We start from the raw sequence: 16,544 nt of genomic DNA on the forward strand, positions 1-16,544 counted from the left end.
TCATGTTATGTAATAAAAATAGTATGTTATTATACTCTTTTATCATGTATTGTTCCATTTGACTATCGATAAAAAATGTATTATTTTGTTCACTAATATGTACTATACTATATACTTTGTTTCATTCTATTTGAGTTTATGGTTTATACTTGAGTTTAGGGTTTAGTGATTAAGATTTAGGGTTTAGTATTTAGAAAGTGGGAGTTGAGGTTTGGGTTTAATGACCCTATCATGTATCGTTCCATTTGACGATTAATAAAAAATGTTCTCTTTTTCATTAATATGTACTATACTATGTATTTTATTTCATTCTATTTAAGTTTAGGGTTTATACTTAGATTTAGGATTTAGTTATTAAGATTTAGTATTTAGAAGGTGGAGGTTGAGGTTTGGGTTTAGTGATAGCACTTAAGGGTTTAATATTCAAAAGTTAGGTCTGGGTTTAGCATTTAGGAGTTGTGTATTGGGTTACAGCCATATACTATTCAAAAGTTAGGTCTGAGTTTAGTTTAATATTACATAATATTATATACTATCTTCAGATTTTGATAATTGGGCTTATGGTTTATATTTGAGTTTAGGGTTCGGTAATTAGAATTTAGGGTTTAATATCTAGATGTAAGGGTAGCGTTTAAAGTTTAGGGTTTAGTATTTAGGGGGTGATGTTTGGAGTAAAGTTTATTATTTACGAGATGTGAGTGGATTTGGAGTCCTATTCTATTTCAATGATATGATCTAGAAAAATCTGATGCATATTTATGTGGTAAACAAATGTGTGGTGTTGGTGGCATTACGTTGTGTGATAATTAATTGTGGAGTGTCAAGTTGTCCATGTCATCAATTTTCTCTCTCTATTACTCGCAACTTGAACAATAAAAAGGTAGTACCGAATAAAACTTGACATAATTATTATGAATTGAATTATGTAAAATCAATGCTCTACACTTAATTTATTTTCCAAACTTGGTCATTTGGCAAATTCTCTCTTAACGGATTCCTTTTTAGTCTCTACAATACGATTATAAGTGGAAAGAAAAAATGAACAAATTTCTGTGTCGGCACCCGTGGTTTTTGGTTTATATTGGACTATTTGTTTCACCATATGTCATTTTTTAGGAATGTGATATTGGATTTCTAGCCAGTCCAGCCCTATAAAATATAAACTCAACCCTATTTTAACCATAATCTTACTTCAGCCTTAATAATATATATGCCTTAAGGGTTGGATCAGGATTAGTCCATTCTGTAATCTATACTATTAAAAGGAAAACGGTCTTAAAAATCTACTTATAAAAGGTTGTTGGACCTTTTCATTAGAATGCTATATTTTATATCACCTTAATTAATCAACTCCACATAATACGTTTAATATTTGTGACAAACTAAAAGATTTTGTGACCAGATTTTGTGCTTATTAACAGAAAATAATTATAGTAGCATTTATTTTCAAATACCAGAAAGATAGTGTTTAGATATAGTTTCTATTGTCAGCTATGATGATTATTTATCCGACCCACGTAAAGGCTGATTTACAACATTTATTAACATATTATATAAACCAAATTTTTTTATACACAGAATGTAAAACTTTTATGTAAAACATAATGTATAGAACAGGACAATACTTTAAATTTTTTTAATTATATTCAAAATTTTATGCGTATACACGAAATATGTTTCTAAAATCTAACATTTTATTTGAAATCTGAAACATTAACCAAAAACCGAACCTGAAACACAAAAGAATAATCGTGATACCGAAAACATATTCGAAACAGAAAAATATATTTAATATACACAAAACATTTTAGATACTTAGAGCACCGGTTCAGATCTCTGTAGAATCCAAACCTAAACCAACACTGCGGGTCTGAAATATACCCGATAGATACTTTGCCGTATACTTGGATCTGAACCGAACATGTATATTCGGATCAGTTTTTATTCCAACCAGACAAAATGTTTGGACCTAAGAGAGAGTTACATAACAATATACATACAAAATTTCAAATAAATTAATTCATAAATCATATAATTTTATAAAATTATATGCTTTGATATAATTCAATATTGTAACATAATAACATACAACAATCATTAACATTATTAAACTTTTTATTGTAAAAAAACTCGCGCTTTTGAAGTGCGGATCAAGATCTAGTCTAATTTATTAAAACTCAAATACACTTGGAAAATAACCTTTATTTTATTTCAATATCTACCAACATGTGTCACTGGAACTAACGATAAACCTAAGGTCTTAATTCATTAAGGTTGTTTTAGTCTTTTGCTTACATTAACCTAATATTTTCTTATTTGATTGATTTAACTTAACCTTCTTCCGGCTGACAAAAAAAAACTTAACCTTTAAAATTTAAAATATGTACCCTTTAAAATATAAATTAAATGAAAATTTACATGCTTTTCAAATGATTTTAATTCTTCACGGTTTGCATGTGAATGTGAATATTTCATTTTCATGCCACTGCTTTAATTTTGCCCCGGTATCTTAATTTCACGCCTTATTATATTCCTTGTTTTAACACATATTTTACAAGTTTTTTATCTTATAATTCTATTTTAGCGGGAGACGCTAAAATATTCAAAATACCAGAGCCGGGCTTGACATATGCAGGTCTAGAAGTAACTACTATTTTGGCTCTGCAATAACTCTTGTTAAAAAAATTAAATAGATCGTTGCAAACATACTACACCGTAGACTTCGAACTCGCCATCCTACCATCCAAACTATATCACCTGAACTAACTGATCTTTACAACACCTGAACTACTCATTGCCATCGCTCAATGGTGAATGGTGAATAATTTTTTATGGGGTATTTCATGTTTATGTAAATGGAAACTCTTTCCATTTAGTTGATACAAAAAAAGGAAAACTGAAAAAATCATTTTTTTTTCTACACGGAATTAAATCATCGATGCTGCCTATTTACTTATTTATTAATTTGAGAAGAATGATAAAATAGTGGAAATTTAACATATAATGTGTATATATATATTTGAACAAATATTTCCAGCTCTGCCATACATATATATATATATCTCTATAATATTATTTGAGAAGTCAGTTTTCTATGTGTCGTTTTCACATTAACTCTCACGATGGTTGATTACATTGATACCTTTAATGAATTAAAAATATTAAATACTATTATTTTTTTTTATTTAGCATCCTTTTAAAAAATTTCCAAAATATAATAAAAAGGAAATTTTTAATAAAGTTAAAAAAAAATGAATTGAAAAACGAAAATATATTTACATATAATATGATTTTATAAAAAAGGAAAGTTCACAAAACAGTAATATTACATTTAAAAAATATTTTTAAATGAAATAAAATATACTTTTGAAGCAATAAAATACTTTCTTTATATCTATATTTTCTTAGATAAAAAATATAAATTTGTATATAATGTGATTTCATTAAAAATAATTTACACAGATAATCTTGATATTAGAAAAAGAAATAATATTTATTTTAAAACATAATTTTAAACAATACAAAAAAAAATTCAAAGTAATAGAAATACTTTTATATATCTATCTATTTTCTTAGATAATTACATAAAATAATTAAGAAACATAAACTGATATTGTTTAATTGACTAAAAATAGTTTATAATTAGTATTATTGAAGTGTTTTATTTATTTTTCATATATTTAGTTGACTATAATATCTTCCAATTACAGCAAACAAAATATCGATAAATTATATTTTACTTATATAATATTATTTTCAAATGCAATCAAAATTTGTTTACTACTTATTTTTAAGAGATATTAAAAACTAAAAAAAAAATTTAAAAATAAAAATTGTTTGAGCAAGTAGTTACAAAATAGTTTAATAATGTAGATATATTATATTTTATCATTATTAATGTTATTTGTTTTCTTAATATTAAATTTTCTTTTAAATTTTATGTTTTTATGTTTGTGGAACTTAATATAACCATAATCAAAATACCAAAGCAAATCTGAATTCTCATTTTTAAAGGTATTTAAAATAAATTTCAGTTTCCATTCAATAAATCAAAGGCATAAAGTTATTTAGAATTTATAAAATATTTTAATTATTGTAAATATTAATATATGTTCATGAGCTTCCAAAAATGTATCACCTACTTATGTATGTAACTTCCTATTGAGCATCATTTTATTTTATAATTTTTTTTAAAAAACATCAACATATAATTTGATAAATATTATGAAAATACATTCACATTTAAACGATAAATAAAATTGATTTTATTTGACTTAATTATAATAAAAATAATTATACTTCATTTTGAATTTGAAAGAATATATGTAATTCAATATACTCACATTATGAGTTACTCGACTAATCCAACTTATATCTAAAATCATATATTTAACTACGATAAAAATATATAATTTTATAAGAATAGTAATATATTTTACAAATATAAATCATAGGACAACTCAAAACATATTAAAATAAAAATAAAATATTAACCAACTGTTACAATTTAGTTCATTTCTAAACTTTATATATATGCATGAGACTTCAAAATATTATCGTTATATTAATGGGGAATTTGCCAAATATGACTTACAACTTGATTTTAAATACAAACATATACCCAAACTTGAATCAAATGCAAAACTAACCTAAAAGGCTTGTGAAAATACAGCCACCCTTGTGACCAAATAAAAAAACAGAAGTCATTTTTACGAATATAGCTCCAGTAAGTCGTTTGAGTCGTATGAGATGCTAGAAGTCTTCTAGACGACTTCCAAGTAAGTCTTCTGGTGTAGCTGATCTTAAAAATATTTTATAAAAAATTTAAAAAATATTTTGATAAGCGAAAAATTAAAATCATGTAATTATAAACAGTTTTAAGTGATATAAATTAAAATATAACAAAACTGAATTGTTTTCAACATAGATAAGTGTAGGTAGTGAATCATGGGATTCTTTGGTTTAGGGTTTGGCAACATATTTTGTAGTACTGTATGTATTCTTAGGGTTAGATTTTGGAAAGCTTGAATGTTTTTTTTTTAAATTAAATTTTTACCTGTAAGTGTTTATTTTTGTGTATAGTAAACACTTTTGAAGTTTAATTTGATTTTATGAAGTGTTTAGTTAGTTAATTAAGTTTAGAGGTTATGTTTAGGGTCTAGACGACTTCCATGGAAGTCGTCAGGTGAATAATTTTAGCTGGACGACTACATGTAAGTCGTCCAAATATTCCCGCCTAAAATTTTTAAAAAAATTATTTTCCCACTTAAATAATTTAAACTAGACGACTTACTTGTAAGTCGTCTAGGAAGTCTTCTATTTTAGTTTCCCGCTAAAAATATTTTAATTTCCGGCTAAAAATATTAAATTCTTCTAGGCGACTTACAAGTAAGTCGTCTAGGAAGTCGTCTGAATCAAAAATATTTTAACCTAATTGGATTTTTTGTCTCCCTATATAAAAAAAATTTACACATTCTCTCTCCTCATCTCAAATGGCTGCAACAAAAATGTAATGTTCATCATTCTAAAACTCTTCAACCTCTCTCAAATCTCTTTGAACTTATAAACACTAAGCTTTATATCAATTTATTGTTTTTGTCTCATGTCTTTCTCACTAATTTTTCTTGTTTTTGCAGGTTTTTCATCACATGTTCTCATCTTCCACTCATTTAAAGGTAGATCTATCAATTTTAGATATGTATTTTTGTGTGTTCTATAAAGGTAGGTTTATCTAATCTTCCACTCATTTTCTCTGTTTTTAAGTCATTTGAACATTTTTGGATATGCAGATTTTTTAGATATGGATTTGGATATACAGGTTTTTCAGATCTGAAAGACTTCTGGGACGACTTACTTGTTAATCGTCTAAAATATAATGCGCTAGACGACTTCCAGGAAGTCTTCCAGACGACTTCCAGGAAGTCTTCCAGACGACTTCCAGGAAGTCTTCTGACGAAATCTGTCTTTCATAACAGATCTCAGCGTTTTGGTAAATTTTTATGTCTGATTTTTTTTCATTTGGTAGCTTCCTGTTGTATAAAGGTCTTACTTTTTTCCCAAACTAAAACTCTCCAAACCCACTCTAACCTCTTTGACTTCAAAACACCAAACTTTATATGAATTTTTCAGTTTTGTATCATGTCTTTCTCAATAATCTATCTTTTTTTTGCAGGTTTTTAATCAGATGGTTCTCATCTTCCCCTCATTTAAAGGTAGATCTATTAATTTTATATATGTATTTTTGTGTATTCTATAAAGGTAGATTTATCTAATCTTCCACTCATTTTCTCTGTTTTTAAGCCATTTGAACGTTTTTTGATATGCAGGTTTTTCAGATCTGGATTTGATATGCAGGTTTTTCAGATCTGGATTTGATATGCAGGTTTTTCAGATCTGGAAGACTTCTGGGACGACTTACCTGTTAGTCGTCTAAAATATAATGCGCTAGACAACTTCCAGGAAATCTTCTAACGAAGTCTTCTTCTATATCAAGTGGAGTCCATGCTTGTCTTTGTAGAGGAATGATCTATAATAGTTTTGTTTGTGGTCTGTTTTGTGATTTGCATGTCTACTCTTTTAGTTGTGAATTTTTTGTAAAATCAGTAATAATGTTTCCCAAGATGTAATACATGTGCTAACAATGTGTTTACACATTTACAAATCAATGAAATAATAGACTTCAATAGCCTTTCTCTTATCTTTGGATCTCTCATATGCAATAATAAACTCCAATGGCTTTCTTTTCATCTTAATAAACAAGAATGTTGGTAGCTTCATATTGATACAACATTTTAAGAAGCATTTTAACCCTTCTTCCAACTCATAACAATAATTATCATTAGTGTCTATAACAATAATACTTAAGAGATGAAAACAAACAAGGAGAATTTGCCAAATATGACTCACAACTTGATTTTAACAAACAATAGTAACTAGTCAAAGCATATAACAATTCGAGACTACTTCCATGTAAGTCTCTGCATTGCCAGAAGACTTCCATGTAAGGCGTCTACAGCCAGACGTACTTCATGCGTTTTAGTTTTCTCGAGAAAGTTCTGAACTTGTCTATCACTTGTAACATGAATAGGAGGAAGGTCTGGAACCATCTGTTGTAATGAGTAGGTTAACTCCACAAACTCTGTGTTCATGTCCAGGTTATAATCTTCTTGAGCCATTGCAACAAGATCAGCGTGTGTCGAACCTTCACTCAAAAATAACATTCTCGCTTCTTTGAAATGATCAACCACAAAATTCCAACATCCATCTTTCAACAACCATTCTCCATACACTGCATGTAATTGACGCATCATCTGAAAAAGTCAAAATAAAACAAAGTAGCAAACATAGAACAAAGAAAACGAAAGTTTATTAAAGATCGACGCGGACGACTTCAATCTAAGTCTTCCAGACGACTAAAATATAAGTCGTCTGGTCAACGCAGAGGTTATTTTTACAATTGACTTTGAAATCTGTGATCTGAGATGACTGAAAAATAAGTCGTCTACTTTTGTTTGGTTAAAAAAACTCCAAAAAAGCTAGACGACTTACATTTCAGTCGTCATAGGTTAGTTTTGCATTTGACTGGATTATTTCAGAAGTTTGACTTTCCTGAACGACTTACATTTCAGTCGTCTGGTGAAGAATTGAAATATCAATATTTTATTAAAACTCGACGACTTACAATTAAGTCGTCATAAGTTAGTTTTGCAATTGAAAAATAAAACTTCAATATTTAATTATATATAGACGACTTACAATTCAGTCGTCCGACGACATACATGTAAGTCGTCCAGGATTTACGAGGTTTGACCAGAATCTCGGAATAAAATCCTGGACGACTTACATGTAAGTCGTCGGGCGGACGACTGAATTGTAAGTTGTCTGGGTATAATTAAATATTGAAGTTTTTTTTTCACTGGCAAAACTAACATACGACGACTTACATGTAAAATATTGATATTTTAATTTTTCACCAGACGACTGAAAAATAAGTCGTCCAGGAAAGTCAAAATTCTGACAAAATCCAGTCAAATGCAAAACTAACCTATGACGACTTTGGAGATTTTTCTGTAACTAAACAAAGGCAGACGACTTATATTTCAGTCGTCTCAGAAAACATATTTCAAAATCAATTGCAAAAATAACCTCTGCATTGACCAGACGACTTCCAGATAAGTCGTCTACAGCCAGACAACTTACCTGGGAAGTCGTCTGGACGAACAGATCTGGAAAAAAACTCGATTTCATACCTTAAATTGGTGAGATAAATTTCTTAGCACACATAAGGCTTCTCCAAGCACACAGAATCTCAAACGAAAGTGACCCACCTAGAATCGTTAGCTTCTATGACTCTATGAACTATAAAAAAATGTAGAATCAAAATCTTGGGTTTTTTTAGCTGAATGTGGAGAGAAAGTGAGAGAGATGGAAAAAGAAGAAGGGTAAATCAATTTTAGGAGCATTAAGAGCTTCAAATTAGTTGTTCATGGTGGTTGGGGTATTGATGACAATTGCAATCTTGTAATTATTTGAAGATGATGAGGGTGAGAGAGTAAAAATATCATTTTCGAAAAAAATAAAAAAAATTTGATGGTATTTTCGTGAATTATATGAACTTGTGGGGTGAATAGGGCAAAACTAATTTCCAAAAAAAAGGAGGTTAGTTTTGTGTTTAACATTGAGTTTTAGGTCAATTTTGCCAAAGCCCTATATTAATTTAGGTAATTTGGAATGAGACACTTTAATTTATTTTTTTATTTTATTCTAAGCACAATATTTCTTAAGTTATACATAATCTTCATAAAATATATTTACATATCTAAGACAACAACCACCTAAATGCAAATAAAAAATTAATCAAAATTTTAATATATTTAGAATAATTTCATTATAGTTGAATTTAGAGATGCAATCCAAATTACTCAAATGATAACTAAATCGACTATAAAAACAACAAAACCAATTAAATATATATAACAAATTATAAATTAATTTAAAATTAAAAATAGATATCAATCAATTATTATAATATATTTACTTTAGAAATATTTATATATGTGCATGAACACGGAAAAATCGTAGTATATATATATATATATTTGTTATTTTGCCATTTTTCTATTTGGACGAAAGCTCGTATATTGATCGGTTTGTCTTGTTTTCATACATCTAATATAAAAATTCATTTCTGTCTCGAGAAAACTTTGCCACTTAAAAAATCCTTCCAAGGAGTGATGAGAGAATCAGGTGCGGGGATGGATCTATTAAGCCAAGTCTTACAAACCATTGAAGGGAAGGGATCGTGAACATTTGATCGCCGACTCTTCGCACTCGAGAAACATCATTCTATCTAAAACCAACCAAACTTTATACTTATATACTAGGTAGTAATCCCCGCTGTGCGCAGAGTGAAATAGATTATTAGATTATTTATTATATGTTTTACAAAAAAATTTGTTGTGTAGTTTTTTAAAGGGATGTACATTCATATATCCGTTTGGATTTAGTTGATCTATTCAAATTTTGTTTTTAGAATTAAAATTTAAATAGTATTCGGATATTTACAAATTTTGGTTTGGATTTGGTTTGAATAATTGTGGGTTCGGTTCGGATTCGCCTTCGACTTTGGGTACCCATTTTAATAATGTATGTTTTTAACAAAAATCCAAATATACTTTGATCTTTAAAATCCAAAAATAAAATAATATATAACATAAAATTTGAATAATGTAAGACTAAATATTTAAATTTACATAAAATTAGTTCAATTTAAATATTTGGATGGAAAATAAATAAATATTTTCAATATTTTGAATATTTTCTATTATTATTAGATATTTACCTGTGACTACGTTGATAACTTTTGAATATGTTCATATTTTTAAATATCTAATATCTATAAAATTTAAAATAATTAACATATTTAAGTATATACTTGTGATTTAGATATTTGTAGTATCCAAAATATTTTAGTTTGGATCAGATTCAGATATAGTTATCTAGATATTAAACTTTAGATCCATCTGAGTACTTAATCAGTTTTAGTTTGTGTTTTGTATTACTTTGAAATCTAGTTCGATTCGGTTTTTTGGATCCAAATATTTTACCCATACTTATTTTCTTCTAATAATATAAAGCAAATAAAATAAATGTAAAACAAATATTCTAAGCTTATTTAACATATATAATTATTGGACCATATTTTAAGAATACCAATAAAAATGGTTGGTCGTCGTTTCAATATTGTTGGGCATGTTACAAAACTGACGTAGTCTATAATCAATAACATATATCTTCTTATAAAAAAAATCTTGGCAAATAAAATAAAAACACGATAAAATCGAGAGAAAAGTGTTAGAGTTGCGTGAAAAATAATGTGATATCTTTAGTCGGCACTTGAATTATGTTTTCCAATCGATTTCATAAACTTTTTTCTTTTAAAGCTTTTCTGATTTCTGATTTTTTCTAACAATCTAATTATGTTTTTAATTCTTGGCCTGATATGAAAATTGCGTAAAGAAAATCAATATTTTGCTAAACTAATTAAAGATCTGACTCCGTGTGTGATGTTCTTTACTTCAATTTCTTTAATTCATAACCAATCACAATTATTTATTGCATCCGTGTACAAAACTTCAATCATGGCTAAGTTCGTCAAGATACAAAACTTTCAATTTCTAAAAATATTTGCATTCCAACATTTTATTTGATGCGAATCTTAGTCGATCGTAAATGAGAACACTGATTGCGAAAAAAAAAAGACTATTTTGTAATTTTTTTTTCTTTTAAGATGATATTATTCGGTAGTTACACATAGAAAATTTTAGTTTACTAATATAAAGGTTAAAAATGCAGGAACTAAAATGAACTTGTTAAAAACAAATAGTGGGAACACAATAAATTGTATGCGGCAAGAGTTAAAAAAATTAGTGTGTGAATGCTTTAATTGTTAAATGATTGTGAGGCCGACACGTCATCATACTCAAATTTAAATCGATGTGAGGCTGCCACGTGTCTAATATAGTATAAAAACATTAAATGACAATGCTTCTCTTTTAAAATATAAGAGATAGTACATAAATTTACACAAACGCTTTAATATGACCGTGTACGACAGTACGAGAATGGTAGACATGCAACTATGTAATCAACGGAAAACGATTTTCAAATATCAGAAACAATATATGACATGTATTTTTTGTCAACTGTCACAGAGATAGATCACACAATATCGAAACAAAGTTTGCATTTGAAACCATATAACATAACTCCATAAATACTAAAAAGATATAAATTATGAGTTGCTTGAAAATTAAAGCGAGAATGAGTAGCTGAGCGATGGAAAAGGAGATCAAAGGTCTCAACTTCTGTTAGAGTCAATGTTGATTTATGCACGTTTAAAAAGTTTAGGTAGTTTTTCTTAAATTATAATTAAGTTGAGGTTGGTTTTGGTACTGGCCATTTGTTCGGGTCCTATTTGGCACGACTGAGAGTGTTGGGGTCGAAATTGATATTTTTTTCTCGTATATCAAAACGACGTCGTTTTATCTTGACTAACTTTTGTTAGAGTTAATGTAGATTTAAGCACGTTTTAAGAAATTTGGATAGTTTTTTTGAATTATAATTGAGTTGAGGTCGTAGATCAATTGTTCGGGTTGTATTTGGCACGACCTAAATTGTTAGGGTCGAAATTGGCATTTTTCTTTTAATAAACAAATGAATCGATTTGATAATTAAATATCCCAAAAACAAAGAAAAAAAAAGTCATAGTATTTCTTGTACTTCTATCAAATTCTTCGCAAAAAACGAAATAATTTTTTTTTTTTTAATATGGGTCAAGAGTCTCATGACATGTTATTGTTAACATGGACACTAGCATGCATGACCGTATTGCATACAGGGCACGCCTGTAACAGAGCCGATCCACAAACTGTACACAAACACAAGTGACGGCAAGGCAGCACCAATACACTAGCCGTTCTTTCACCGCACCGTTTGCATCCTCTTGTGACTGCCGTGACATCACCACCATCAGCACCGTCGCAGCTTCCGCAGCTGGATACCGTATCCTCTTCGACCGGAGGATGAAAAACATCTCCGCCGGTTGCTGCGGTCGCCGGGAACTCGTCGACCTGAGCGAGAACATGTTCAAGATTTGACCGGAGAGTGTTAGCTGTAGCTTCATTGTTCTTAGCGAGGTCACGCAAGATCTGATTCTCGACGTAGAGACTCTTCACGCGTGCTTGCAAAACATAGTTTAGTTTCCCCATTCGGACGATCTCGTCATCTCTCTGTTTAAGCTTTTTGACAAACGCGGACTGAACCGCTGACGCTAAGGATAACGTTTGCGTTCTCTGCCTCGCTTCTAACTCCAATCTGAGCGTTTGCGTTTGCTGTGTGACGAACAGATCGATATCTGTTTGTTGCTGCTGGATTTGAGAAACGAGTTGTGCCTCAATTAGAGACTGTGGCGGGGCAAACGCAACGGACCTACGTTTCTGAGCTGTCATTAGAGCGTTGGAGTCAAGCGCATAATCTCTCTGTCGTTTTAATATCGCTGGAGATTGGTTGAAATGGTATTTGTTGAAGCTTGGTGCGGTTTGAATTGGATCTGCGGCGCGAGACTGCATGTGCTGTAACTGTCGGTCTCCGAATATCACCGGAAAACCGTCGGCGATGATTTGATTGCTCATGTTAAGAGATGAAGTTTAAAGAGGAGAGAGGAGTAGTTGCGGCAACGAAAACAAAGAATGTGGCTTTTATATAAGGTCAAAATATTTAAATTAAGAGATTTGTTCATATTTGATTAAAAAAAAAGAGATTTGTTCATATCATTTTATTTTTAGATACAGAATAATTTATCGTTTCCAACTTTACAATGAAATTATTTATTAGTATAAACTGAACAAACACCAGCACATGCACATGTATATATATCTTTTCGATTGACTTGACTTGTAGTGTTATGGACTTTTCGTATGTGCACAAAATATGTAGTGTATATTTTCTTTGTAAATAATGTTCAAACAAATAAAGTCTTACCATACTCATTAAGAAATATTTTTCTTTTCTTTAGTCATATTTCCATGAAATTTGATGTGTTCCCCGTGTGTAGTATCTTTTGCATAAATGTAATTTTCAATCTTGTTATTTTCCAGGGCATAACATAAGGAAATAAAATCTGTCTAAACTTGAAGATTTTTTTTTTTGAAAATTTGAAGATTTTTTTTCAGTTTTGATTTGACTACACGAAATTAGGAGTCGTTAAACTAAAATAGTTAAAAGAAAAAAAATATAACGCATCTTGCAGAAAATAGGAATGATTTACTAACCAAATATTTGAACGATGATATGATATGATTCGTCAATGTCCATCATTTCAGAATCTTAAGTGGTATTTGAGCATTTCCTTAAAGTATCTTTGTTTCCTTTTTAATTTACTCGTGAATGAAGCAGAAGACAAAAGAAAATAAGGTCAGTGGCTGGCACGTCTCAAATGCTACACGTGTTAATTCCTCTCCACGCTTGTCACGTCATGCATTACTGAGAAGACTGAACTTTATATATTTTGTTCTTTATATTTATTTTCTTTCTTGTCAACACTCAATTTTTATTTTCGTTCTTTTTATTTATTTTTATTTTCGTTCTTTTTATTTATTTTTATTTTCTTGTCAGTCACATAGGTTTGAATTCATACATATCGAAAACATTTATAAAAAGTCAAAGCGATTGAACGCTAACTCATGGTTTATTCGATTCTAGAATTTTAAAAGCAATATTTATATTTTTTAAAAAATTGGATAGTTTTAAATAACAGTGATACAATAAGAGCATCATTAACCTAAAGATACAATAAATGGGTCTTTTATTTTTTTATTTAATGGTTATTGTGAGTTAAAAGACTCCGCTAAGAGACAGTGACATTTATGTGCTGCAATGCAAATCTTTTAATTAAGGGTTCTTAAAAAAAATTATTAAACATATTTTTTTTAAAGCATATTTTTTTAAAGTATTTATTAAATAAAACATAGTAAAAGATAACATTTTAAACATTAATTTTTAAATAAAAACATAAAAACAAATACTAGTAAAATAAACGAGAATAATTTGAAAGAATCATCCGACTGGTGTGATAGCATCCTACATAGCCACAAGAATTTGACATAATCTCTCGTTGGTGTTCAGATAATGAGCAATGGGATATACAAGAATTTGACATAATCTCAATCTCACTTCATACCTCATAATATTCTCAAAAGTAGCAACGTAACACAATGCAGCCAGCCTCACAGTTCAAAAAAAAAGAAACTGTATTATTCTCTTTAGTGATCTAGTAATGAAAGAAACAAATTCATTTGTGAAAAACCAAGAACAAGACTTGAAATATCATCAGATCAAAGTAGCTTCGATTGGTCTTCGACCCTGTTGATAGTATTCAAAGTAGAACTCAACATACTTCTTAACTGTCTTATACAATCTTGGTCTTGTCTCAGTCACAAGCGCCTCTACAGGTTGAATCTCTTGGTCCCCACCAGGAACACAAAACATTGCCACAGATATCCTTTCCTTTTCCATGTTAGTCACCACTCTATGAACCAGACTCTTGTATATCCCATTGCTCATTATCTGAACACCAACTAGAGATTATGTCAAATTCTACACCAAGAACTAGAAACAGAGTGGGAATCATTAAAAGAGGTGTGATGCGAACTCAGTCTTAACCAAATCAAGGCTCGGAAAGAGGTGTGATAGCATCCTACATAGCCAGAAGACAAAAAATAAGTAACTGAAGTGATTCATCATGTACTTAAACTGATTAAAAAGGCCAAGCACAGACAAACAAATCTGGGCAGGAAGCAAAAACGGGCTAGGACTCTTGAGCTGATTGTCAAGGAAGGGCATAATGAGAGTGGAACCAGAGCCTTGAGCACTATATCCAACCTTCTCATATGAACCCACTGTGTCATAAGTAAAGACGCAGCCTTTTCCTGAAAACAATTTCAAAGAAAGAAGAAGACACAACTTAACACAACTCCTATACTCAATCATAATAGCAAAACCCAAAGAGAAAAGAGAATGTTTTTTTTTTACCTTCCTCATCAAGACCTCCAAGAAAATTAAAGGCATAGTAATGGAAAAAGCGCTTGAAGTAAAGAGTGTTGGAGAGAAGTTGAGCCATTGCAGGGCAGCTCATCTGCTTGTTATGCTGATGCTGACAAACCTGCAGGACACACAAAAGAGAAGACTTTAGTAAGCAAAGTCTTCATCTTTACAAAGAAATGCGAAAGGGGAAGAAGCTCACTCCCCAAGTGCCTTGAGTTGAGAACTTTCTGAAGCGCTTTCACATCATCTTGAAAGCCAGAGGAAGATAGCACAGCCTTGTCTGCTCTGGAGACATTAAAAAGACAGTAATGTTGATACTCAATGAACAACATCATCGATTGTAAAAAAACCAAAATTGATCTACTGAAACCCTAATAATCCAACTGAGCCTAGCACTGGATTATTTCTCCTCCCAAAGGATCAAAGGATCGAGTACTTACATTTTATGGATCTTAGAGTAATCGCGAGTTAGAATACTGTAACCGGTAGATGACGCAGTAATCGGATCCAGCGATGGCCACACATGTTCTGCAAAACAGAACCGATCAATACAGTTAACGTCGACGAAGAGAGGAAGAGAGGAAGAGAAGAGACGAAAGACTTCAGATCGGTTTCATAATCGGTCGATCAATTTCGAGACAAAGAGAAAAAAGAATCGAAGCAGAGAAACCTCGAAATCGTCTTCACCTCTCCTCTCTCCTCTCTTTTCTTAACATGTGGCGCTAAGCAACGTATCTTGATGACCCTAATTAAGATACGTCTCTTAAGGTTAATTTATTTTTTGATTTTGTTTTAATTGAAAAAAGGCTTAAGAGACCCACTATTGATTACCGATAATGATGCTCTAAGTAGTAGGTTTGGCAAGTCTCGTCAATTATGTATACAATAAACCATTCTTCAAATAAAACATTATTTAAACAGTATAAAATAATTTAAGTTTCTCAAAATTTCTGAAAAGACAAATTAACTTTTATCATTTTTGCTTCGACATTGATTGTTCGTTGATTAGATTGTCCTACCAGAATTGATTGTTCTAAGCATCGCATAGCCGGTTTTTTAGTTATGACAGCACAACTTTTTCTTTGGTGACGTTATTGGCTCATTGTTCTAAAAAGATTGTACATTTTTCCGGTAAAGACAGCTGATTTTTATCTAAATCTTTAATTATTTATTTAAATTTATTTTTTTATTTAGCGTGATCCTGGTTCTTACCACTTAAGGCGTCTATGAAAGACCAAAAGGAATCGAACCCATGATGGAAGCTCCAGCTGAAACTTCTTTACCACTAGGTCAAAACCATTTGGTTATTGTTTGTTTAATTTAATTTATTTAATATATAATTAAGCTAAATTAAAGTGTATTTATATATATATATATATATATATATTTTATGTTATTATAACAAAAATTCTTAAACTAACTAAAAATACTACTTAATCATA

The 16,544-nt window shown here is 30.1% G+C and overlaps 1 protein-coding gene across 4 annotated transcripts; it reads right to left on the reverse strand.

The window, feature by feature from the left end:
- Nucleotides 1–11,791: 11,791 nt before the first annotated feature.
- LOC106432428 (BOI-related E3 ubiquitin-protein ligase 1-like) lies at nucleotides 11,792–15,888 on the reverse strand. 4 transcript variants are annotated; one of them, XM_048745874.1, is made up of 7 exons: nucleotides 15,773–15,888; nucleotides 15,543–15,630; nucleotides 15,302–15,387; nucleotides 15,091–15,220; nucleotides 14,837–14,987; nucleotides 14,722–14,755; nucleotides 11,792–14,625 (listed from the first exon to the last, which is right to left on the reverse strand). In XM_048745874.1, exon 7 carries the CDS (start codon nucleotides 12,690–12,692, stop codon nucleotides 11,844–11,846), a length of 849 nt encoding a protein of 282 aa, XP_048601831.1. In that variant the 5' UTR covers nucleotides 12,693–14,625; nucleotides 14,722–14,755; nucleotides 14,837–14,987; nucleotides 15,091–15,220; nucleotides 15,302–15,387; nucleotides 15,543–15,630; nucleotides 15,773–15,888; the 3' UTR covers nucleotides 11,792–11,843. The 4 variants fall into 4 exon arrangements, with proteins under 4 accessions (XP_048601831.1, XP_048601829.1, XP_048601830.1 ...); XM_048745872.1 differs by having other exon boundaries at nucleotides 11,792–14,755; nucleotides 15,773–15,886; XM_048745873.1 differs by having other exon boundaries at nucleotides 14,711–14,755; nucleotides 15,543–15,842.
- Between the last annotated feature and the right edge of the window lie 656 nt (nucleotides 15,889–16,544).

Source organism: Brassica napus, chromosome C1, assembly GCF_020379485.1.
Source record: "Brassica napus cultivar Da-Ae chromosome C1, Da-Ae, whole genome shotgun sequence".
In the NCBI taxonomy this organism is placed as follows: domain Eukaryota; kingdom Viridiplantae; phylum Streptophyta; class Magnoliopsida; order Brassicales; family Brassicaceae; genus Brassica; species Brassica napus.